The 25494-nt window shown below is 43.5% G+C and overlaps 1 protein-coding gene across 2 annotated transcripts in view; it reads left to right on the forward strand.

Moving 5' to 3' along the window:
- The window catches only part of ccser1 (coiled-coil serine rich protein 1), a 1210497-nt gene that overhangs the window by 339731 nt on the left and 845272 nt on the right, over nucleotides 1-25494 (forward strand). For both annotated transcript variants that reach the window (XM_033022379.1, XM_033022389.1), the window contains exon 5: nucleotides 3377-3488. In XM_033022379.1, coding sequence (XP_032878270.1) covers nucleotides 3377-3488 — 112 coding nt within the window. The remainder of the gene's footprint in view (nucleotides 1-3376; nucleotides 3489-25494) is intronic.

Here is a 25494-nt window from a genome sequence, read left to right on the forward strand (position 1 = left end):
TGCATTCTGTCAACAGCATTTGAAGAGCTGGCGTGCAAAAAAATGACTGAGTTTGTTGATGTGAGGAAAATGAAAGAGAGACAATTACCGTGGGACTGACAAATGCATCGCAGTACTTCCACACCAACAACTATGTCTTGGGCTTTGCTGTGTTGGCCTGGGCAATTATGATTTTCAAAAGGCATTTGGACAGATAAATGGACAGGAAAGGTTAAGAGGGATATCGAACAAATGCAGGCAAATATAGAGTGGCACGGTGGCGCAACGGCAGAGTTGCTGCCTTACAGCGCTTGCAGAGCATGAGACCAGGGTTCGATCCTGACTACGTTTGCCGTCTGTACGGAGTTTGTACAATCTCCCCGTGACCGTGGTTTGCTCTGAGATCTTCTGTTTCCTCCAATGCTCGAAAGGCATGCAGTTTTGTAGGTTAATTGGCTTGGTGTAAGTGTAAAATTGTCCCGAGTGTGTGTAGGACGGTGTCAATGTGTGGGAATCGCTGGTCAGCGCGGACTCGATGGGCCGAAGGGCCTGTTTCCATGCTGTATCTCTAAACTAAACTAAACAACTCGATTGCCACGGCCAAGTTGGCCTGATGACATGTTTCCGTACTGTATTGTTCTATGACTATGTTCCCCAGGGAGTTGTTCACGACCACATTAGTCAGTGCTTTCTGAATTTGCTATTTGACCCTTGATCGTGCCCCATATCTTGGAAGTCAAAAGTCTCCTCTTTCTTTCCTAAATTACCAAAATAAAACTAATGTTTAAGAAAGAACTGCAGATGCTGGAAATATCGAAGGTAGACAAAAATCCAGCATCTATAGGGAGAAGGACAAGGCAACGTTTCTTATGAAGAAGGGTCTCAACCCGAAACGTCGCCTATTCCTTCTCTCTATAGATGCTGCCTCACCCGCTGAGTATCTCCAGCATTTCTGTCTAAAATAAAACTGATGATATCATCTGAATCCTGTGAGCAAAACATTGCCTCCTTATCAATTGGAGACTTTAAATGAAAGAAACTGACCTCTGGTGCTGTCTGTGTGGCGTTTACCATGTTTGTCTGTGACCAATTGCTTCCCTTCAGGTACTCTGCTTTCCTCCCACATCCCAGAGTTGTGCAGGTTGGTCGGTTAATTGGCCGTTGTAAATTGCCCCTCGTGTGGGAGATTTAAGGGGTATGCGATGAGAATAAAAAACGGGATTAGTATAGATGGAAGATTGATTGTCAGCTCGGACTCAAGGACCCAAAGGACCTGTTTCCATGCTGTATTGTTCTACGACTCTACAATCAAAGACATTCTGTGATCAGACTTCCAAACGGTCCTTCCATAAACTAGAATACAGTCCGTTTATTCTTCCTTCTCTTCATCCCAATCGACCTTATTATGCCCATGGGAATTTGTTTCTGGAACTGTTACGCTACAATACAGCAAAAATATATAAACACAAGGAACCACTGATGCTGGATTACAAAAAAAAACCCCACACAAAGTGCTTGAGTAACTCAGCGGATCAGGCACCATCCCTGGAGAACATGGGTAGGTGACGTTTCAGGTCGGGACTCTTCTTCAGTCTGAAGGAGAGGAGTCAGGCAGCATCTGTGGGGGCAAGTGGGCAAATGGCCTTTTAGGTTGAGACTTATCCTAAGGTGGAGATGTTCAACACTAAAAGGGCATAGCTATAAGGTGAGAGGAGGAAAGTGTAATGGAGATGTGTGGCACAGGATATTTATGCACAGAGAAGTGGGGGGCCTGGAATGCCCTGCCATGATGGTGGTGGAGGCGGATACAACAGGAAGTACAGTCGCCATTGCCAGCTTCAGTTCCATCTCGCCAATGGGGCACCAATGGGGCGCAAGAATTTAGAAGATTGAGGGGGGATCTTATAGAAACTTACAAAATTCTTAAGGGGTTGGACAGGCTAGATTCAGGAAGATTGTTCCCAATGTTGGGGAAGTCCAGAACAAGGGGTCACAGTTTAAGGATAAGGGGGAAATCTTTTAGGACCAAGATGAGAAAAACATTTTTCACACAGAGAGTGGTGAATCTCTGGAATTCTCTGCCACAGAATGTAGTTGAGGCCAGTTCATTGGCTATATTTAAGAGGGAGTTAGATGTGGCCCTTGTGGCTAAAGGTATCAGAGGGTATGGAGAGAAGGCAGGTACAGGATACTGAGTTGGATGATCAGCCATGATCATATTGAATGGCGGTGCAGGCTCAAAGGGCCGAATGGCCTACTCCTGCACCTATTTTCTATGTTTCTGCGGTGCATGGCCTTCTGAGTAAGCACCACTGCCATTGCTAGCTTGTTTCCCTTGTAACTTGAGCGATCGTAGAGTGTTGTGGAGATTACAAACTACCTTGATTGCACGAGGGACTGAGTACAGAATCATTTACGTAAGTGCGAGTTTTTCTAAGTCGACGATTGTGTACATCAGGGAATGTCTGTATAAACAACCCGAACAGGTATTTTGGGAGTGTTTTTTACCCCAAAGAGTCATGCAGCACAGAATTAGGCCCTTTGACCAGAGAGTCCACATTAACCATAAAGTGCCAATTGACACTAATTTCATTTTATTCTCTCTACATTTCCATTAAATTCCCCCAACTCGGGTTCTGCTATCTAACTAGGCAAGGGGCAATTTGCAGGGACTAATTAAACCACCAACCGGCACATCGGAAACAAGCCAGCGATGGCGGTGGTGCTTGCAGCACATCTTTGGGATGTGGCAGCAAACCAGGCCACCTGGAGAAAACCCACTTGGTCTTGGGGAGAACGTGAAAACTCCAAACAGAGATCACTGGACGTCGGGGTTAAACCCAGGACCTGGAGCTGTATGATATTAATTTGTCGGGTATACCATGATAGAATTAAAAACATTTTTGTGTGCTATCCAGTCAAACCATAGCATAGATGAGCACAATCAAGTCATGCACAAGTACAACAGGTAGTGCAAAGTAAAATATAGTCATTGCAGAATATAGTGTGACAACCTTACAGCATTGCAGTTACAGAGAGTGCAGATTTTTTGAGGTAGGTTGGAAGATTGGGACTACATCACAGTTTATGGGAGGACTGTTCAGTAGTGGCATTGTCTGCTGTACCACTATGCCCATCAAGGTATACAAGATGTTCGTAATATCTGTGGGAAAACAACAGAAGGCACTAGCTTTGAGTAGATTTTCCAGATGCACATTCTTTGTTTTGTATGCATTAAACATTCTTCGTCCTATTTTTGCAACAGAAGAACCGCAGGAGATGGTGAAAAGGCACACCAAGGATCAGAAAGGGAAAGGCTAATGCTTTAATTATAACCCTTTGTCTGACCTCTGTGGCTGCAGAGAAGTAATTACTTGCATTCCAATTATCCTTTCAGTGTGCCGGGAAGACTCGAACCACTCCATTAAATCATGCTTGGAAATTCTACACGTTCCACCTGAACTGAAGATGAAGCTCGAAGGGCCAAAGCTCCCAGAGGCTGCAAACGAGTGAGTCACCAACACATGTTTTCTTTTTGCTTGCACTGGATGACGAGACGAGCCTTGCTTCAGTCTGGTTGAAATTGTTGCAGAGCAGATTTGTTGGATAAATTTGTTGGAGGGCAGAATAATCTGCGATTCTTGTGATTGTGCAGAAATGGGATGCATTTAACCCATCACTACTGTGGTCGTATCTAGTAAGGCCTTGTGTTCTAACGAATGGTCAATTATCCCAAGACCGTCTTTATTTTTCACAATGTAGATTACAGTGGTCTCAACGTCCCAATAAGAGTTGACTACTTAGTGCTGATTTCCAGATACGTTTTCTCACTAAAATAGCACTAAGCCTACGAAATCCTATTTGATGATTCATTGGTTCTTTATTATCACATGTACAGTGAAATTCCTCTTTTGTATAAAGTTCAATACATGATCACTATACATAAACACAATCCCAGATTGAGTGTATAGAAATAGTCCACTGAGACCACATATAAGTGTTGCTAAGTTTTGGTGCTGTTTTGAAAGTCCATGTTGTTTTAAGTACAGCTGGCCATAAAGGCCCGTTATCCTGGCGGTGTTGCATGGTTGGCCTGGCCAAGCAGAGTTGTAGGTGTCCTCCACCGTACTGTGCCACTGCAGGCTGCGTCCGCACTGTGTACTTTGTCTCCTTGAGCAGTTCCCGATCATACAAACTCGTACGGACGATCAGAATCAAACCCAGGTGATGACCGTTGCACTACAGTACGGTGTGAGCAGAAAGTAGGTTTTAAACATGAATGGTATTTTAATTTATATTCTGATGTGCATGTCATTCAATGTTTTATTGTCACATGAACCAAGCTGTAGTGAAATTCTGTTATTGCATACGGTTCAGTGAATAATTGCCGTACTATTCCAGATTTAGTATAATGCACAGAAACAGCCCACTGAGTCCATATGCAAGAGTCGCCTAGTTTTGGCGCCATTTTCAAAGTCCCAGCTACAGCTGGACATAAAGGCCAGTTGCAGCCGTCGCCTCCATCGGTATCATCCCGTCGTCCCTCTGCTCTCCCAGCTATCTTCAGCCTTTGCGCTTTGGGGAGAGCCTCTCACAGCCAACATTGGTAAGACCCCACCTGGCTCCTCTTACCGGCCCTTTGTCCAGTATTTGCCACTGTCGCTGACTTCCCCCACCCTCCTCTCTGGTACTCTGGACCCCCGGGTCAGCAGGGTATGGACTCAGTAGCTCCCTCTCCAGGCCGGTTCCCGGTACCGCGGCGGGCAAGTATGGTTGCAGCACGATGAGACATTCGAGCAGCTGGAGTGTACATTAAATAGCAGGCTGGAGATGACTTCACCAGGGATACTTGCCCCTATTGCGTTCACAGCCTGAATCAGGCAGTTTGCATCAATACGTCGAGCTACAGTGGATAATCTACTTACCTGCACTTTACTGCAAGACTTGCAGGTGACACTGTCCCCAGACACTGTTGAAAATTGGACAGGACCAGATGGCAAAATCTTTAAAATTTTAAATGTAGGTTATATTACCACAAAAAATCAATTATCAGCTTTTTCAATTTTGCATTGTCTTCCAGAAGAAAATTGGTTTACTTCCTAATTATTTTACAATTAGTGTGCAAAGATTGGACCCACTAATGCGGAGATTTTTTTTTTTGCTGATTTAGAAATTATGCATTTGGTACTCTTTAACCTAATGTGTTTTTAAAATGTGCAATAATCTGGATAAAGAAGAAAGTCTTCTCATAGTCCATGAAAGAAATTCCAGTAAACTTTTGGATAACATTTCAGTGCCGAGTGTTGCCAATTGTTGAACACGTGAAACCAACTGTGTACTGGATGTATTTGTATGGGCTAATTATTCCCATTATGAACCCTGCAATATTGGTGAGTAACGTGAAAGGTCTTGATAGAGTAGATGTGGAGAGGATGTTTCCACCAGTGGGAGAGTCGAGGACCAGAGGGAACAGCCTCAGAATAAAAGGATGTACCTTTAGTAAGAAGATGAGGAGGAAATTTTAAGTCGAAACTTGTATTTTATTTCAAAGTGCGAATGTGAAGATTGGGACAGAGATGCTACACAGAGATTTTGATAGGAAAGAAACGTTACAGCAGCTGAGTAAAAGATCGGTCAAATGGTAGGTTCAATGAAGATCGGGCGAGGGGGATTGGGTGTGGGGAAAAGTATCTATAGCTTGGGACTTGCCTTAATGAGTATTGAGATGGATTATCATTCCACACCAAATTTCTTAGACAATAATACCTTTTATGCAATTATCACAACATTATGCTGGATATGGATCAACGGACTATGTATGGTACATGCTTGTAAATTAGTAAAACAAATGTTCTTCTTTAAGTACTGTTGTTTCTGGGATGTGGTGACTGATTACAAATAACCTACATTCTATATTTTGTCATAATGTGGCATATTTTGTGATATTTATTGAGATAGAAAGACACAACTGAGCTTGGGCAAAATATTACCTTGCAACATTCTGTATGTCTGATAGATATTGTGAAATGGAACTCAGAAATGATGGGAGGATTGCATAAAACTACAATTCAAAGGTAATGAATATACTGAGTATTCTTATTTCCATCAATAGACAATAGGTGCAGGAGTAGGCCATTTGACCCTTCGAGCCAGCACCGCCATTCAATGTGATCATGGCTGATCATCCCCAATCAGTACCCGTTCCTGCCTTCTCCCCATATCCCCTGACTCTGCTATTTTTAAGAGCCCTATCTAGCTCTCTCTTGAAAGCATCCAGAGAACCTGCCTCCACCACCCTCTGAGGCAGAGAATTCCACAGACTCACCACTGTGTGATGAGTCATCATGAATATACAATAGTGATATAGGACACCAGGTCCTACTACAGTAAACTCATGAGCTACTACGGTATGACTACGTGTTAAAAAGTATCAATTTTTACATCCCGAGTATATTTTACTCATGGACATTTTTCAACATGTTGAAAAATCTTCACGGGTTACCACGTTTCCCGAGTACCTGCCGTTAACGCTAAGAGACATCTCGAGCTCCGACGTACCCGCTACGTTCATTCTACGTGCTTACCACGAGTTTTTTTTTTTTTTTTAACTCGGGAGAGCTCTTGGGTGAACTCGCACAGTGGGACAGGGCTTTAACGGTGCCATTAGCTTAAGGCTGGAGCACTAAAGGCTCAGCAGAAGACTGTACCGTGAGGAAGCCGCTGGAGATGTTGGACATGAGAATCAAAGGTCTGTATGAGGGTGATTTGGGGTATATTCCTCTCACGCCTTCAAGGTCGGCAGCAGGAGTTGTCCCCGTGTCATGTAGATGGCCGGGTGAGGAGAGGGACATCGGTTCACAGGCCGATCCGATCCGGTCGAAGGTGATGGAGGGAGGCCCTGCAACAGTCTGGGGCTTACTTGGATCAGGAACTACTCCAGTAGACCAAGACCGGTCTTTGGACTTTAGAAATGGCGCTAAAACATGGTGGCACTTGCATATGTAAATATGCAAAAATAATTTAACTGTGTTTACCAGAAGGACCAGAAGAATCTAACAGCACATAATCCTTTTATTTTGCCACCTCCAACGGTATCCCACTACTAGCCACATCTGCCCCTTTCTGCTTTCTGCAGAGACTGTTCCCTTTGCAACTCCCTGGTCAACTCGTTCCTTCCCATCCAAACCACTCCCTTCTCAGGTACTTTCCCCTGCAACCGCAGGAAATGCAACACCTGTCCCTATACCTCCCCCCTCGACTCCATCCTAGGACCCAGACAGTCTTTTCCGGTGAGGCAGAGGTTCACTTGCATCTGCTCCAACCTCATCTACTGTATCCGCTATTCCAGGTGTGGACTCCTGTGCAGTATATCGGCGAGACCATGCGCAGGCTCGGCGATCGTTTCGCCGAAGACCTCCGCTATGCCTAAACCTACCTAATCTCCCGGTTGCTAAACACTTTAACTCCCCCTCCCATTCCCACACTGACCTTTCTGTCTTGGGCCTCTTCCATTATCAGTGAGGCCCAGTGCAAATTGGAGGAACAGCACGGTATGAACATTGACTTCTCTAACTTCAAGTAGCCCTTGCTTTCCCTCTCTCTCCATCCCCTCCTCCATTCCAGTTCTCCTCCCAGTCTTACTGTCTTACTTCCACGTTCAGTGAAAAGCTTATTTTTGGATATTATCCAGACAGTTCAGATAATACTATAACTAAATACATTTTATCTCTGTGCCGCCCACTCCCTTGACATCGGTCTGAAGAAGGGTCTTGACCTGAAACATCACCCATCCCTTCTCTGCAGAGATACTGCCTGAACCTCTGAGTTACTCCAACGTTTTGTGTCTATCTACCAGAAGGACAATCCATGAACGCTACTTGATGGACCGAATGGCCAAATTCTACTCGTATCACTTATGAACATATACTCTGTCGCCAAAAGCGAGGTCAGCCTAGTCTCCTATAGGTTCTGCTGCTGCAGACACCTTGTGAATATGAATTGCTGCACCAGTGAGCAGCAGCAGTCTAAAGTCATAGCGTTGCAACCAATTTTTTTGTGGAAGTGATGAATAAGAGCGATTTGCATTGATTATTTTCAGTGCTCAAGTCAAATCCCCGCTGAATGAACAGAGGACCCAAAACAGACTTTTTATTCTACAGGAACAATTCAATAAGTTGGGATCTTGATTAAATTCGTTTAGCAAGTGCAGGAAAACGTCGCAGAATGTCAAAGAATTTCTAGTCTAAATAGTTTATTGGCATCAGTGGGAATTTCAAATCAATTGCTGTCCTTAAGAAACATTTCCCAATGTTAAATATGGGCAATTTATTATTCCAATGCTATAATAAACCCTTTCCAATTGCAAGGATTGAATTAGCAGCATTCGCAAAGGATATTGGTATCCTTGAAGTATTAGGCACACATACTTGATATTCATTGTTTTTGAGAGAAAAACATTGCTATTGAAATAGATTTGTACTCAGTTATTTTTCATATTCATAATCCTCAACAACATGGCCTTTTAATCTTGTCTCCAGTTTAAAAAATGCTCTAACTTTTCATATCTTTCACTCCTGGTATTATTGTGTTAGTGGTTTATTATTGTCATGTGTACTGAGATACAGTAAACAATCTTTGTTTTACCTGCTATCCAGGCAAATCATTCCATACACGATGACATCAGGTAATATAGCGAGATATTAAACAGAGTCCAGAATATAGTGTTACAGGTACAGACAAATATAGCATATTAATAGCATTACTGGATCAACAGTGCAAAGTTTACATTACGTTGCAGTTCTTTCTGCAATGCTACGATTAATAAACAGTGGCCTAGGGTCTTTTCCTTTAGACTTTAGAGATACAGAGCGTGAAAAAGCCTTTCGGCCTACTGAATCGGTGCCAACCAGTAATCACCCCATACACTAGTACTATCCTACACACAAGGGACAATTTACTATTTTACTGTGGCCAATTAACCCATGAACCTATACGTCTTTGGAATTTGGGAGGAAACTGGAGCATCCAGTGAAAACACACACAGTCACAGGGAGAATGTACAAACTCCCTACAGACAGCACCCATAGTCAGGATCAAACCCGGGTCTCTGGTGCTGTATGGCTGCAACTCTATTGCTGTGCCACTGCATCTTGTACAAGCAGTACATCATCAAGTATGTTTGTGGATAAGGGAAGAGAATTGAAGCGGGTTGAATACCAATAAGAAGAGTAGTGTGATTGCTGATATGGGGAGCAATTACTAGTTTAGAGAAACAGCGTGAAAACAGGCCCTTCGGCCCACCGTGTCTGCGCAGATGTACATTGGTTCCATCCCACACACTTGGGTATGTATGGAGGCCAATTAACTCATAAACCTGCACGTCTTTAAAGTGTAGGAAGAAACCAGAGCACCTAGAGAAAACCCACGCAGTCACAGGGAGAACGTATGAACTCCGTACAGATCGAATATGGGTCTCTGGTGCTGTAAAGGGCCTGTCCCACGAGCATGCGACTCCATGCGGCAAGCACGACCTAAAGGGCCGGTCCCACCAGCATGCGGCAAGCACCTAACGTGGTCGTTTGAGCCGTACGGCCTCGCGGGGCCGGTCCCACTTCGATCGCCGGAGCCGTATGGAGTTGTGCGGAGCTGGTCCCGACATCGCGTAGGGCTCCGAAAAACTGACCGTGTTCAAAAATTCCGCGCGGCAATGGCCTGCCGATCTCGACGCCGTACGTCAAGCGCGAACTTCCCGCGGACTTCGCTCGAACTTCATTTTACTCACTCGACCTCCGCGCGGCCCCCGCTTCTGGTTTGGTCGCTCTTCCCGCATGCAGGTGCATGCTGGTGGGACCGGCCCTTTAGGTCGCGCTTGCCGCATGGAGTCGCATGCTCGTGGAACAGGCCCTTAAGGCATCAACTCAACTACTATGTCACTGTGTGTAAAAAAAAAAGTCAAAAAAAATCTCCTCTTTCCCCACCCACATTTTAGGTCTGATGCAGGGCCTCAACGCAAAGGTCAACTATCCTTTCACCCTTGACAAATTTGCATATTTGATTTGGAATGCCAGATGCTGAGGGGAGACCTGAAGAACAGTGTAAAAATATGAGAGGCATAGATAGGGTAGGCTGTCAGAACTTTTTTTTCCAGGGTGGATATGCCAAAGACTACTGAACATAGTTTTAAGGTGAAAGGGGATTAAGCTTGGAGATGCATGGGGCAAGTTATATTTTTCCACACAGTGGTGAATGCCTGGAATGTGCTCCCAGGGGTGGTGGTCAAGAGTCAAGAGTGTTTTATTGTCATGTGTCCTGAAACGGCACAATGAAATTCATACTTGCAGCAGCATGATAGAATACTTAAAGGTCTTTTTTTTATTGTCGCGTGTACCAATTAAGGTACAGCGACAGGCGAATTACCATACAGCCGTACTAGAAAAAAGCAACAAGACACGTTCCAAAGATGTACAGGTTTGTAGGTTAATTGAATGTGGCACGTTGTAAAATTGTCCCTAGAGCATAGGATAATGCTAGGGTCTTGGATCTCCATCCTACCCCAAATATGCCCTTCCTGAGACATTTAAAATTCATTTCTTCTAAAATACACCAGTGAATATAGGTGTGAAATATAACCACTAAAATTAATTATTTCTGCAATATACCGGTGCATATGGGTGTGAAATAAAGCAATGGTTTAATTAAAGAATTGAGCATGAAAAGCTAGATAACTGTGGAACATTTCACACTTATATCATTTTGTATTTAATTTAATTTTGAAATTGGAGGTGGAATAGCATAAAATTAACCTGGCAAGGAGATTGCTTGCTTCATATAGAATCAATTTTGATCAGAAGCCAATTTTTACTTTGCCCGTTTTCAAAGTTGCCTAAATTAAGTCTGAAGAAGAGTTCCGATCTCTAACGGCACTTATCTATGATCTCCAGATGTGCTGCCTGACCCGCTGAGTTACTCCAGCACTGTGCCTTTTATTTGCATACGTTTATATGTCTGCTCTGGTCCAACTACTGCAGTTGCTGTTGGAGAGAGTCAGCATGGAAACAGGCCCTCGACCCAACTTGCCCAAGCCGAACAAGGTGCCCCATCTACCTGCTGGCTGGCATTTGGCCCATTTCCTTCTAAACCTTTCCTACCCATGCACCTGTCCAAACGTCTTTTGAAGTCTATCTTTAATCTGACTTCACTGGACTTTAATTTGCACTAAACGTTATTCCCTTCATCATGTATCTGGAGATTGTAATCATGTATTGTCTTTTCGCTGACAGGTTAACACGCAACAAAAAAGCTTTTCACTGTGCCTCAGTACACGTGACAATAAACTAAATGATGAAATGGGCTCCTTGCCTCATCGAGTACATGCCGGCCATTGATCAGCCAATCACACTAGTTTAGTTTCGAGTTACAGCGCGGAAACAGCCCCTTCGACCCACCGGGTCCGCACTGACCACCGATCCTCGCACATTAACACTATCCTACACACACAAGAAACAATTTACATTTACACCATGCCAATTTGCCTACAAACCTGTACGTCTTTGGAGTGTGGGAGGAAACGAAGGCAGCCGTAGGAAACCCACTGACTCTGGGCTAATGCCCCCTGTCCAGTGACTTGACTGGCAACAATACATGGACTCTTCAGTCACTTCATGTTGTAGTTGTGCAACACATGCTGCCAACGATGGTGGTGGAGACTGATGCGACAGTGGCATTTAAGAGGCCTTTAAACAAGCACATGGATTTGCAGGGAATGGAGGTATATGGATCACTTGCAGGTAGAGAAGTTTAGTTTAGTTTAACTTGGCATCATGTTCAGCACACACATTGTGGGCCAACAAGTCTGTTCTTATGCGGTACTGGTCTTGCCCCCATGCCCAGTTTTATTCAGTGAGCGGACACCAACAAGCTTGGATGTCTATATTGATTTATCTAATTTCAATTAACCTTTCATTTCCTCTCTTTCTGTCCCTCCGTCACCCTGATCATTCTACAAGGTTCACTGCCGTCCTGCTTCATTTCACTGTTTTTATCGACTCGTTATCACCTTTTCCACAGCCAACAATGGAACATTGTCTTTGTATCTTATCATATCTCTAGTTTCTCTCTGCCCTGACACTTATGGGGCTGTCCCACTGTACGAGCTAATTGAATAGTTCTCCCGAGTTTCCCCTGATTCGAACTCGGAGAATTACGGTAATGGCCGCTCATAGGTACTCGGGGCTGTCGTGGCCATTTTTCAACATGTTGAAAAATCTTCACGAGTCTTCCCAAGCTTACCGCGTTTCCCGAGTACCTGCCGTTAGCGTTACGAGCCACTAAGAGACGTCCCGAGCTCCGACATACCCAGCAACATACATTCTACGTGCTTACCACGAGTTTGATTTTTTTTAAACTCGGGAGAGCTCTTGAATTACCTCGTACAGTGGGACAGGCCCATTAGTCTGAAGAGGGTCTAGACCAGTAACGTCTCCTATTCCTTTTTGCTGGAGATGCTGCCTGACCAGCTGAGTTACTCCAGCATTTTTTGTCTATCTTGGATGATCTTGTCCCATTCAACAGTAGATCCAACCCAGTGGCATCTTACAACCGTTGCATCATCGCAACACTACAGAGAAGGATATTTGTCCTATCAAGTCTCAACAGGAAAAGCTCTCTCCTGTCCATTTGAAATCAAATGATCCCGCTAAAGATTACAAGCTAGAATAGAAACAAGGAACTGCAGATGGTAGTTTAAACCAAAGATAGTCACAAAGTGCTGGAGTACCTTAGCGGGTCAGGCATTATCTCTGGAGAAAAAGAATGGGTGACGATTTTGTCAGGACCCTTCTTCAGACTGCATGAGGGTTACAACCTGTTCTTGTTTGGCCTTTCCCTGCATCAAAGCCTCTGTGTCGCATGAATACCAGAATGCTCTCTGGACTTGAGGGTATTAGCAATAAAGAGAGGTTGGACGTACATGGATTGTTTTCTCTGGAGTGTGGGAGGCTGAGGGGAGATATAGAAATATATAAAATCATGAGAGGCACAGATAGGGTAGACATTCACCACCTTTCTACCCAGGGTGGAAATGTCAAAGACCAGAGGCATAGCTTTCAGGTGAAAGTCATCAAAGATCTGTGGGGCAAGTTTTTTTTAACACAGATGATGGGTGATGAGATCATGTTGCCAGAGGTAGTGGTGGAAGCAGATATGATAGTGGCATTTAAGAGGAACCACCAACTAAATAATGAATTACATACTGTCTTTGTTGCATTAGGAACGGCAGGCTTTTTTTGCACTAATGCTTTCAGTTATTGGACTGTTTTTGTTTATTACATTATCCAGTATTTGGTATGTTTACAAGCTTGTAATGTAAGAATTTCATTCATGTACAAAATCCATACAGACAGCACCCGTAGTCAGGATCGCACCCAGGTCTCTGGTGCTGTAAGGCAGCAACTCTACCACTGTGTCACTGCACTGCCCTAAGAGGAGATTAGTTTGTCTAGCATCATGTTTGGAACAGCCATTATGGGCTGAAGGACCTGTTCCAGTGCTGTGCTTTCCTCTGTCCAATGTTCTTTGCCCTGTGCCCACAGTTATAGTGACACAAATGAAATGTTTTCATTTTGCACGTAAATCCGTATGGTTCAAATGCTTCAAAGCACACAATGCTTGAATTGTCAGCTGCTGCCGAACAGAAGTGAAATATCAGGATAGATAATCTTAATGAAATGATTGAATGATTGAAAGGCCTTTCAATTTGATTTATCCTTTATTAAGTAAGTCAGTCATTGTGGAGCTTGTGTTATGGTCGGCTCCAAAATCAATGTTACTCGTGTTGGGTCAGCTATTGATGTGCTGTAAAAAATGGACAATGATCACATTGACAACCTTCCATCAAACCGGGCAAGGCCCTGGTAGTGGCTTTCTTTGGATACATTGTTGTTAAGTTTATAACCTTGTGCTGCTTTGTGCTGCTGTTGGAATCTGGCTGAGGATGAAAGGTTTATTTGGATAATATTTGTGATAATTTTTTTGTAAGTTAAGATTTCAAAATGGACGTTCGGGTTGAGAATGTTTGGGAGCTCCAAGTTAGTTTATATGTAGTTAAAAGATGAACTAGTTCAACAATTTTTAAAGCATATTGGCTCAATTTCATAAGTTCATAAGTTCTAGGAGCAGAATTAGGCCATTTGGCCCATCAAGTCTACTCCGCCATTCAATCATGGCTGATCGATCTTTCCCTCTCAACCCCATTCTCCTGCCATCTCCCCATAACCCCTGACAGCCTTACTAATCACGAATCTGTCAAACTCCGCCTTAAAAATATCCATTGACTTGGCCTCTACAACCATCTGTGGCAATGAATTCCACAGATTCACCACCCATTGACAAAATAAATTTCTCCTCATGTCCTTTCTAAAGGTACGTTATTTTATTACGAGGCTATGGCCTCGTTTATGGCCAAATTTATTTTACCATTTCTGGTCAAGCCAAGTTTAAAAATTGAATTTGGCTTCAGCAGTAAACTGCAGGTTGTGCCCGGGTTTTGGGTGGGACCCTTAGGGTCATACAGAGTGGAAACAGGTCCTTTAGTCAAACCTGCCCACACTAATCAACATGCTCCATCTACACTAGTCCCATCTGCCTGCGTTTGGCCCTTTTCTCCCTCCTCCCACAAACCTATCCTAACCACGTACCTGCCTCAACTACCTCCTCCGGCATCTTGTTCTGTATACCCACCACCATTTCAAAAATAAGTTATCAGATTCCTATTAAATCTTCCCCTCCTCACCTTAAACCTATGTCCTCTGGTTCTCAAATCACCTGCTCTGGGCACAAATCTCTGGTTCGTTTACCAGATCTATTCCTCTCATGATGTTATAAACCTACATAACATCGCCTCTCATCCTCCTGTACTCCAAGGAATAAAGTCCCAGCTTGCTCAACCTCTCCCAATAGCTCAGGCCCTCAAGTCCTGGCAACATCATCTTCAGACCCTCTATCCTGCCCTTCCTCTCTGCCAGCTCTTTTATTCCTCCAGCTCTCTCCTCACAGTCAGTCTGAAAAAAGGTCCCGACCCTAAACATTCCTGATCCATGTTCTCCAGAGATGCTGCCTGACCTGCTGAGTTACTCCAGCACTTTGTCTTTTATTGTCTTCAGTTCCTTTTATCTACCTCCCTAATTACACTGTTGCACTGTGTGCTCCAGACTTCATCCACCAAAAACGATACCAGAAGCTCAAACAAAATGTAATTAAAAAAAAAAAATTGGAAGCTTATTCATGTCATAGATAAGGTGCAGAGAAACAGGATGCTCTTGAACTTGGTATTTATCCGTCTACAAGCATTTGATACATTGGCCAGTACGACATTGGTACAAAGATTCATTCTCGAGAGTTGCTGCTGAACATGTAATGGTAATTGGCTGGTTACTCTACTCAGTTTCTGACATTCAGTTCCATTACCTCCCAGTTGTGTCAAATAGCCTGTCCCGATGCTGTAAAGTGTATGTAATTAATAATCCCTCTATCTCTTCTGGAAAGGAATAGTTTGAATTGGAAATCATTTAGAATTGAGTTTATCTTCCTTGCACCAGAGGAAATGAGGCTTTACCATTTCCAAAGAGCAATGTTTCAATTCAGTATCTGCTTATGTTTAACTTGCTTATGTTCGTGGCATAGAACAGTGGGTTGGGGGAGGGGATTAAAACCAAATGCCTCATGACGCCAGAGACCCTGGTTTGATCCTGACCTCGAGTGCTGTCAGTGTGGAGTTTGCACGTTTCCCCAGTAACCGCACGGGATTGCTCCGGGTGTTCCGGTTTCCTCCCACACTCCAAAGGGATGAGGGTTTGTGGATTAATCGGCCTCATCAAAATTGCCTCTCGTGTGGAGGGAGTGGGGTGATATAGAACTAGTGGGAGCGGGTGATCGATGGTTGGTGTGGACTCAAGTTGACCCCGGGGCCCGATCCCATGCTATATCATTCACTCAATCACAAATGAAATGGTGCAGCGGTCTGTCAAATATTGAACTCTGCAAGGAGCGATGGTTAAGAACTTAGGGCCATCTCATGTTGGGTTTTAATGAATCATGCTATGAAAAGAAAAGAGGATGCGTTGATTGTTTGTTTCATTTCATTTCGTCCAGCCACAGGGCAGTGCTTCCACAATATAAGGAGTCTATCAAGCAGAACATTTAATGCCGTCAAGATGAATTTCACAGCTTCCAATCTGCATGCCGTATTCTCACTTTTTCTACGACCAGCACAGACTTTAGAGTTCAGAAGGATGAGGGGAGTCCTCATTGAAACTTACCAAATAGTGAAAGGCTTGGATAGAGTGGACGTGGAGAGGATGTTTCCACTAGTTGGAGAGTATTGGACCAGAGGCCATAGCCTAAGAATAAAAGGACATACCTTCAGAAAGGAGAGAGGAGGAATTTCTTTAGTCAGAGGATGGTTGAATCTGTGGAATTCATTGTCATAGACGGCTGTGGAGGACAAGTCAATGGATATTTTTTTAAGGCGGAGATTGACAGATTCTGGATTAGCAAGGGGTCGAGTTCTGGGGAAAAAAGGCAGGAGAATGGGGTTGCGAGAGAAAGTCATGATTGAATGATGGAGTAGACTTGATGGGTCGAGTGGCCTAATTCTGCTCCAATGACCTATGAACTTTCTCGTCCTGTGCAGGTTCCTCCAAGTCAGTGTGGTCAGGTTTGTGATTTTACTCTTACAATGAAATCTAATTATGGGTCTCACTCCAATTATTTGGATCCTCTGTTAACGGAAGAGAAAGCGCTATAAAAATAAAATTTATTATTATTATTATTAGATTCATTGTGGGAGTAAAATTGGTGCTGGCCTGCACTTCATTTACCGTTTGGACTAGCGTTTTGGTTTCTCACGATCAATTGTTTCCTAATAGGTTTGTGATTTTGCCACGGTGTTCTTCAGTTTAGAGACACCAAGCAGAAGCAGACCCTTTGGCCTACCGAGTCCACGCCGACCAGTGATGCCTATATTCCAGCACCACCCTAGACACTGGGGACTATTTCCAATATTTACCAAAGCCAATTAACCTGCAAACCTGTACTCTTTGGAGTGTGGGAGGAAACCAGGGCACCCGGGGAAAAGCCATGCAGTTATGGGGAGAATGTACAAACTCCATACAGACAATACCCATAGTCAGGTTCGAACCCAGGCATCTGGCGCTGTAAGGCAGCCAACTCCACCACTGTGCCACAGTGCTGCCCATTGTATTCTGACCTGTCCTCTTAGAGTCATAGCATGGAAACAGGCCCTTCGGCCCAATTTGGGCACTCCGACCAACATCTACACTAGTCCCACCTGCCTGCATTTGGCTCGCATCCCTCTGCACCTGCCCATGTACCTGTCTAAATATTTCTGAAACATTGTGATAGAACCGGACTCAGCTTCCTCCTTGGTCAGTTCATTCTGTGCACCTACCGCCCTTTGTGTGTGTGTGTGCGTAAATAAAAAAAGTTGTCTCTCAGGTTTCTATTAATTCTGTCCCCTCTTAGCTCTGGTCTGGCTCTCAAATCCCCCTACTCTGGATAAACGTACAAACTCTGTACAGACGGCACCCATAGTCAGGATTGAACCCAGGTCTCGGGTGCTGTAAGGCAGCATCTCCACCGCTGCGCCACTGTGGCTCCTCTAAATATCTGCCGATCGAAAAGCCTTGAAAATACCACTACTGTATCGGCCTCCACTACCACCCCCGGCATCATGTTTAGTTTGGAGATACAGCATGGAAACAGGCCCTCCATCCCACCGAGTCCACGCTGACTATCGATCACCAGTTAACACTGCTTCTATGTTGTACTCCTTTGTAATCCACTACCTACTCACTAGGAGTGATTTCACAGAGGACAAACAACCGACAAATCCGCATGTCATCGCGGTGTGTGAGGAAACCGGAGCACCTCGAGGCAACAAACTCGGTCACAGAGACAATCTTCAAACTCCACACAGACAGCACCCAAGATCAGGATCAAATTAATGAATGACACTTTATTGTCACATGTACTTTGGTACAGTGAAAAGCTTTGTTTTGCATACAACCTAGGCAGTACACAAGTGTGACCGGTGTGGATCTCTGAAGATGCTGGCTGCTAATATTGTCCTTTCGATGTGCCTTGAGTCCTTGTCCCAGTCAAGGTGAGGATTAACAATTTAACTTCCACCTCCTTTGAGACATAATAAATAAATAAACATGGCCAAATGTAACAATTAGATTGTATGGCAAAGTCTTTTAGACCAAGTGCAGATACGATTTTTCAGCGACTGTCGGCATGATGCGGCGTGATGACGTATTGACCTTGGTCAGTTCATTCTCAAGTGTCACACTGTTTTTTTTGTCGCCGCTGGATTTTGAAATGTTCAAAATCTTTCAGCGACCCTGATACGTCAGTCAATGATGCTGCCAATCGCCAAGTGGGACAGGCCCTCAAAGTCTTCAGTCTGAAGAAGGGTCCCAATCCGACATGTTTCCTATCCATGCTCTCCAGAAATTCTGCCTGACTTTAGACTTTGAGATGCGGTGCAGAAACAGGCCCTTTGGCCCACCATAACCGTGTCAACCAGTGATCACCCCGTATACTAGGGACAATTTTTCAGTATTCAGTATTCAGTATTTATTTAATATCATTTTCACTGAGTACGTGCATACACAGAGGAAACGAAAAAACGTTACTCGATCAGTTTCCATTCAGTGTAGTTAATTAAAAAAAGGATAAATACATAGAGCTTTAAAAACAAATTAAAATTACTATGTCTAAAAACAAAAAGTAGGCCTAAAATTTACAATAGAATAAAAACAGACATTCCGACCGCCAGTGGCTTTACTTTGACAGGTGCCTAGCTGTCAAAGTATGGATGAGGTTGAATGTGTTTGTGAACGATATTTGAGGAGGGGACACAGTCCGTTAATCAGTCTTATTGCCTGTGGGAAGAAGCTGAGGAGCATCCTGCTGGTTTTGCAGCTGATGCTCCTGTACCTCTTCCCAGATGGCAGAATGGAGAAGATGTGGTGTGATGGATGATGGGGGTCCTGGATGATTGAGATGGCTCTACTGATGCTCCGCTTCTTGTAGATCTCCAACGGGAAAGGGAGTGGGGCACCAATGATCCTGCTGGCTGTCTTCACTATCCTGTTGAGTTGATATTGTTCGTAAGTCTTGCAGCTCCCAAACCAGGAAGTGATGCCGTAGGTCAGTATGCTTTCGATGGTGCTCCTGTAGAAGGTCCTTAGATGGGCAGTAGGGAGACCTGCTTTCCTTAGTCTCCGGAGAGTGTGGAGCCGCTGCTGAGCTCTTTTGATCACTGCTGTGGTGTTGGTCGTAGAGGTCAGGTCATCCGACAGGTGGAGTCCTAGGAACTTCACACTGCTGACCCTCTCCACAGCAGCTCCATCAATATGCAGCGGAGTGTGATGTTGTTTTCCAACCCTCCTGAAATCAATCACCATTTCCTTAGTTTTTTCCACATTGAGAGTGAGGTTGTGAGATCTGCACCATTCTGTAAGCAGCTCCACCTCCATCCTGTACGCCGACTCATTATTGTCGCTGATGAGACCCACCACTGTTGTATCATCAGCGAACTTGTTGATATAGTTTTATATATAATTTTTGTAAATATATAATTTTACAACTCACCAAAGCTAAATAACCTACAAACCTGTACATCTTTGGAGTGTGGGAGGAAACCTGAGCACCGGTAGAAAACCCACTGGGTCACAGGGAGAACGTACAAACTCCGTACAGACAGCATCCATTGTCACTGACCCACTGAGTTAATCCAGGACTTTTCTCAAAACAACAATTGATTGGTAAGGGGACAAGGGAATTTCTAAAACAAGATATACTGACAAGATTAAACCTTAATCCAATTGATTGGTGAAATTTGAATGGCTATGAGTTGTTCTCATTTTCAATGATGGGTAGTGCTCTATCCTCAACCTCGGAGCTCATTATTAATGTCTCACTAAAATCTTTAGAGGAAACAACGGTCTTGTTATTCAATGTGCTCAACTTGAATTTTGTATTTGGCAGCTGAATAATTATTTTTTTTCCATTATGCACATGAGAGTTAATCATATCATTTCAACATTCTGCACTTTATCAACTAATACACAACAAAAATTTATGATGGTCTTTAAAAGAACATTCCCAAAATCAGATTATGTTTATTGGATTTGGAAAAGCATTGCTTTTCACGGCTTGGAAATATTTGCTATTAAATTGGTTGATATTAAAACATTAAATCTTATTGCACAAAAAAATACTTGTATTATCTTCATTTACTTGGTCTTTCAAATATCATTACATTAGATTAATCAGCAAGTCTGAAGCATTTTCTCATTCAATTGACCCAGCAATTATAATTAGTTTGATCTTCAGCCTCAAAGTCTTAAATGCCTTAAAGATAATAAAGCTGCTCTAATAATCAGGAATAAATATATTATAATAACGTAATTGAAATGCAAATCCAATTTTCCAAACTTCGTGATACTTTTAAGATGGGAATTAATGCAGCAGCAATCTTCATTATAAGAAGCTTAACTTTGATATCGAGCAATCAAATATTGGGATGGCAAACATAAAGTAAAATAAATTATAAACACATAGTAATTTAACCTTTAGATTTTACTCTTTAGACTTTAGAGATACAGCGAGGAACAGGCCCTTGTCCCACCAAGTCCACGACAACCAGAGATCACTCCGTACACTAACACTATCCTGGATGGATTGAAGAGAGAGTTAGATAGAGCTCTAGGGGCTAGTGGAATCAAGGGATATGGGGATAAGGCAGGCACGGGTTATTGATAGAGGATGATCAGCCATGATCACAATGAATGGCGGTGCTGGCTCGAAGGGCCGAATGGCCTTCTCCTGCACCTATTTTCTATGTTTCTACACAATTTACAATTTTACCAACGCCACAACCTTTGGAGTGCGGGAGGAAACTGGAGCACCCGGAGAAAACCCATGCAGTCACAGGGAGAACGTACAAACTCCATACAGACAGCACCCGTAGTCAGGATCAAACCCGGGCCTCTGGCACTGTAAAGCAGCAATTCTACAGCTGTGTCACCGTGGTGCTCCGAAGATAACTAAACTCCTCTGCCTTGACATGATGCATATCCCTCCATTACCTGCACCTCAATATCCCTATCCGAAAGATACTGAAGTACCACTATTATATATGCCTCCTCCACCATCCCTGGCAGTGCTAAGTATGAACTAAAACTAGAGCTACAGCTACAAAGCGAAAGTGAAAAAAAAAGCAAGTTCTGTAATGAGGTAGGTTGGAAGATCGGGCCAATACCCAAGCTTAGGGGAAGACCATTCAGTAGTTAAAAATTAATAGGAATTTATAGGAAATAAAGTGTTCCTGAATCAAGCATTCTAGGAAAGTGGTATACAAAATAGTGTTTAATATTGGAGGTTACTGCATCAATGTAATGGATTAATGAAGGTTAAAATCCACCTCCTAGTGTAAGGCCTGACATGCAGCACAGCACTGGAACTTTTTCATTTGAGTTACCACTAGTATTGTGTTATTAATTCATACAGAACAGAAACAGGCCCTTCAGCCCAACTTGCCCAGACTGATCATATATGATCAGCCATGATCATATTGAATGGCGGTGCAGGCTCGAAGGGCCGAATGGCCTACTCCTGCACCTATTTTCTATGTTTCTGACCAGGATCCCTCATCTACACTAGCCCCACCAAGCCACATTTTTCCCATATCCCTCTACACCTTTCCTATCCGTGTGCAGCTCATTTCATGTACCCACCACCCTTTGTGTGAACCTTCGGGTTCCTATTAAATCTATCCCTTTCCTGTTAAATCTATCCCTTTTCACCTTAATCCTTTGTCCTCTGGTTCTTGATTGCCTTACTCTGGGTAAAAGACTTTGTGCATTCACCCAATTTATTCCTCTCGTGATCTTATACATTTCTATAAGATCACTCCTCAACCTCCTGCGCAAGGAATAAAGTCAGAGCCTGCTCAGCCTTCCCTACAGCTCAGGCCCTCAAGTCTCAGCAACATCCTCATAAAACTTCTATACACTCTTTCCACCTTAACAACATCCTTCTAAGAGCAGGGTATCCAAAACTGAACACAATACTCCAAATGGGGCCTCACTGCCTTTATTTTTGACATACACATAACACAATGACGAATTAATGGAAAAAAGCATTGTAAAACTTAGATTAAAAAAGCATGTTCACAAAGATCTTGAAGTAGCTTCTATTAGTGCTAATTTTAATGGCATATGGAGACTTTGTCAGTTCGCAATCATGAAATCAACTAAAAAGAAAGAGTTGGATTGTTTTCTCTCTTAATATTCTTTGTGAAATTATATATTGTTTTCATCTTTTATGACAAGCTGCAGACCACTGGTAATTTTCTTGCAGTGAATGCCTGTGAAACCTTTTTTCGGGATGACAATGTCACCTGGTGTTCTGGCAGTCTGATTGCATGTGACGAGACTTGATAAGAGATAAATGATATTTAGTTATTGGATTCTCGCTTGCTTGCGTGGCTCTGTGAAGTCAAATCTTTCCCACAGCAAGCATTTGAAAGGTAATCTCTATCAAATCTAACAGGTGACATTTTAAAGGGATACAGGGTTCAGAAGCACAGACAATTGAAGGGAGCGGGACAAGTTGATTCAACAGGGATCTGGGTTTAACCAACGGAGCTACAGGCAGCAATATTAATCAGTTCGAGGCCCTTGATTTGAGTTGAGCAGATAGGGAATTGAAATGAGTTTGGTGTGCAAAATGCCACCTGCCAGATTAGATAAGGTATGAACACGTACAACATTCTTATGCGTAGAATGCAGGAAGGGTGATGTTGTAAATCCTGGCCAAAATAGGGCCAGAATAGAACCAAAATAAAGTACAGAATCCATGCATTTCCAAGGCCTGATGGTTAATTCTGCAGAAGAAGCCACAAGCTGCTGACTGGTGCCAGGAAGTCTAGGTCCCAGATCAATGTTGCAGATAAGAAATGTATGAGTATCTCTTCAATTGTCAGCATGAAATAGTGGATGCATTAGTAATAATCTTTCAAAACTCTTTAGATTCTGCAGTAGTTCCTGAGGATTGGCGGGTAGCAAACGTAACCCCACTTTTTAAGAAGGGAGGGAGAGAGAAAACGGGGAATTACAGACCAGTTAGTCTAACATCGGTAGTGGGGAAACTGCTAGAGTCAGTTATTAAAGATGGGATAGCAGCACATTTGGAAAGTGGTGAAATCATTGGACAAAGTCAGCATGGATTTACAAAAGGTAAATCATGTCTGACGAATCTTATAGAATTCTTCGAGGATGTAACTAGTAGCGTGGATAGGGGAGAACCAGTGGATGTGGTGTATCTGGACTTCCAGAAGGCTTTCGACAAGGTCCCACATAAGAGATTAGTTTACAAACTTAAAGCACACGGCATTGGGGGTTCAGTATTGATGTGGATAGAGAACTGGCTGGCAAACAGGAAGCAAAGAGTAGGAGTAAACGGGTCCTTTTCACAATGGCAGGCAGTGACTAGTGGGGTACCGCAAGGCTCAGTGCTGGGACCCCGCTATTTACAATATATATTAATGATCTGGATGAGGGAATTGAAGGCAATATCTCCAAGTTTGCGGATGACACTAAGCTGGGGGGCAGTGTTAGCTGTGAGGAGGATGCAAGGAGACTGCAAGGTGACTTGGATAGGCTGGGTGAGTGGGCAAATGTTTGGCTGATGCAGTATAATGTGGATAAATGTGAGGTTATCCATTTTGGTGGCAAAAACAGGAAAGCAGACTATTATCTAAATGGTGGCCGATTAGGAAAAGGGGAGATGCAGCGAGACCTGGGTGTCATGGTACACCAGTCATTGAAAGTAGGCATGCAGGTGCAGCAGGCAGTAAAGAAAGCGAATGGTATGTTAGCTTTCATAGCAAAAGGATTTGAGTATAGGAGCAGGGAGGTTCTACTGCAGTTGTACAGGGTCTTGGTGAGACCACACCTGGAGTATTGCGTACAGTTTTGGTCTCCTAATCTGAGGAAGGACATTATTGCCATAGAGGGAGTACAGAGAAGGTTCACCAGACTGATTCCTGGGATGTCAGGACTGTCTTATGAAGAAAGACTGGATAGACTTGGTTTATACTCTCCAGAATTTAGGAGATTGAGGGGGGGATCTTATAGAAACTTACAAAACTCTTAAGGGGTTGGACAGGCTAGATGCAGGAAGATTGCTCCCGATGTTGGGGAAGTCCAGGACAAGGGGCCACAGCTTAAGGATAAGGGGGAAATCCTTTAAAACCGAGATGAGAAAAACATTTTTTGTCACACACAGAGAGTGGTGAATCTGTGGAATTCTCTGCCACAGAGGGTAGTTGAGGCCAGTTCATTGGCTATATTTAAGAGGGAGTTAGATGTGGCCCTTGTGGCTAAGGGGATCAGAGGGTATGGCGAGAAGGCAGGTACGGGATACTGAGTTGGATGATCAGCCATGATCATATTGAATGGCGGTGCAGGCTCGAAGGGCCGAATGGCCTACTCCTGCACCTAATTTTAATGTTTCTATGTTTCTATGAATGAGATTCTTGCAGAGGACCTCCAAAGTATTGTGAATGCATGAATTTGATTGGGTTGCTGCAAATGAATTGTAAATAATGTAAATAATGTTGCAAGACAGTTACCCTGCTATTTGTTGATTGGCCAAAGTGTTAAGCCCTGGCAGGATTGTTTTGAGTTCCAAGGTAAATGTTGCATTATTCAATTAGTTAGCTTCCTTCCAGAAGCTTCTGCCAGAAATATTGTATGGAAGACCCTGTAATTGGTTTGGAGAACTGTCAATAATGTATTGATGTAAATAATATGTTTGATTGGACTGTAAAGAGACCACCCCTATGTAGTTTGGCCCCTCAAGCTTCGTGGACCTATAAAAGGTGGCACCATTTTAGATCGATGTCGATCTTCTGGAGGAGTGCTTGGGACCGCATAACCTTTTGGGCAATGTCTGCTTGCACGAGGCTGAAGGGCTTGGCCAGGCAGAGACAAGGATCGAACCCGTGGTGGTTTGGGTATTGTATAGAGGAATTTGCTGTTCAATCTAAAAATAAAGTTTAGTTGGTCCAGTGGTTGAGTCAGTGTTTTTTACTGAACTAGACTAGGGGGTAAGCTTTAGTAGAGCATATTTACAATGTCTAGCCATGCATGATGTTGGTTTGAATTAAGGCCTCCAAAACAGTACCCTAATGAAAAGCATAAACAATTTTTTGCAAGGATGTTGCCAGGACTCGGTTGCCTGAGCTCAAGGGAGAGATTGAGCAGGCCAGGACTATACCTTAGAGCGCAGCAGGATGAGTGGTGATCTTAGAGGTATACAGAATCATGAGAGAAATGCTCTCAGGTAAATGCACAGAGTCTCTTGCCCAGAGTAGTACAATCAAGATCCAGAGGACATAGGTTTAATAGGAACCTGAGGGAAACT

Source organism: Amblyraja radiata, chromosome 1, assembly GCF_010909765.2.
Source record: "Amblyraja radiata isolate CabotCenter1 chromosome 1, sAmbRad1.1.pri, whole genome shotgun sequence".
NCBI classification, from domain to species: domain Eukaryota; kingdom Metazoa; phylum Chordata; class Chondrichthyes; order Rajiformes; family Rajidae; genus Amblyraja; species Amblyraja radiata.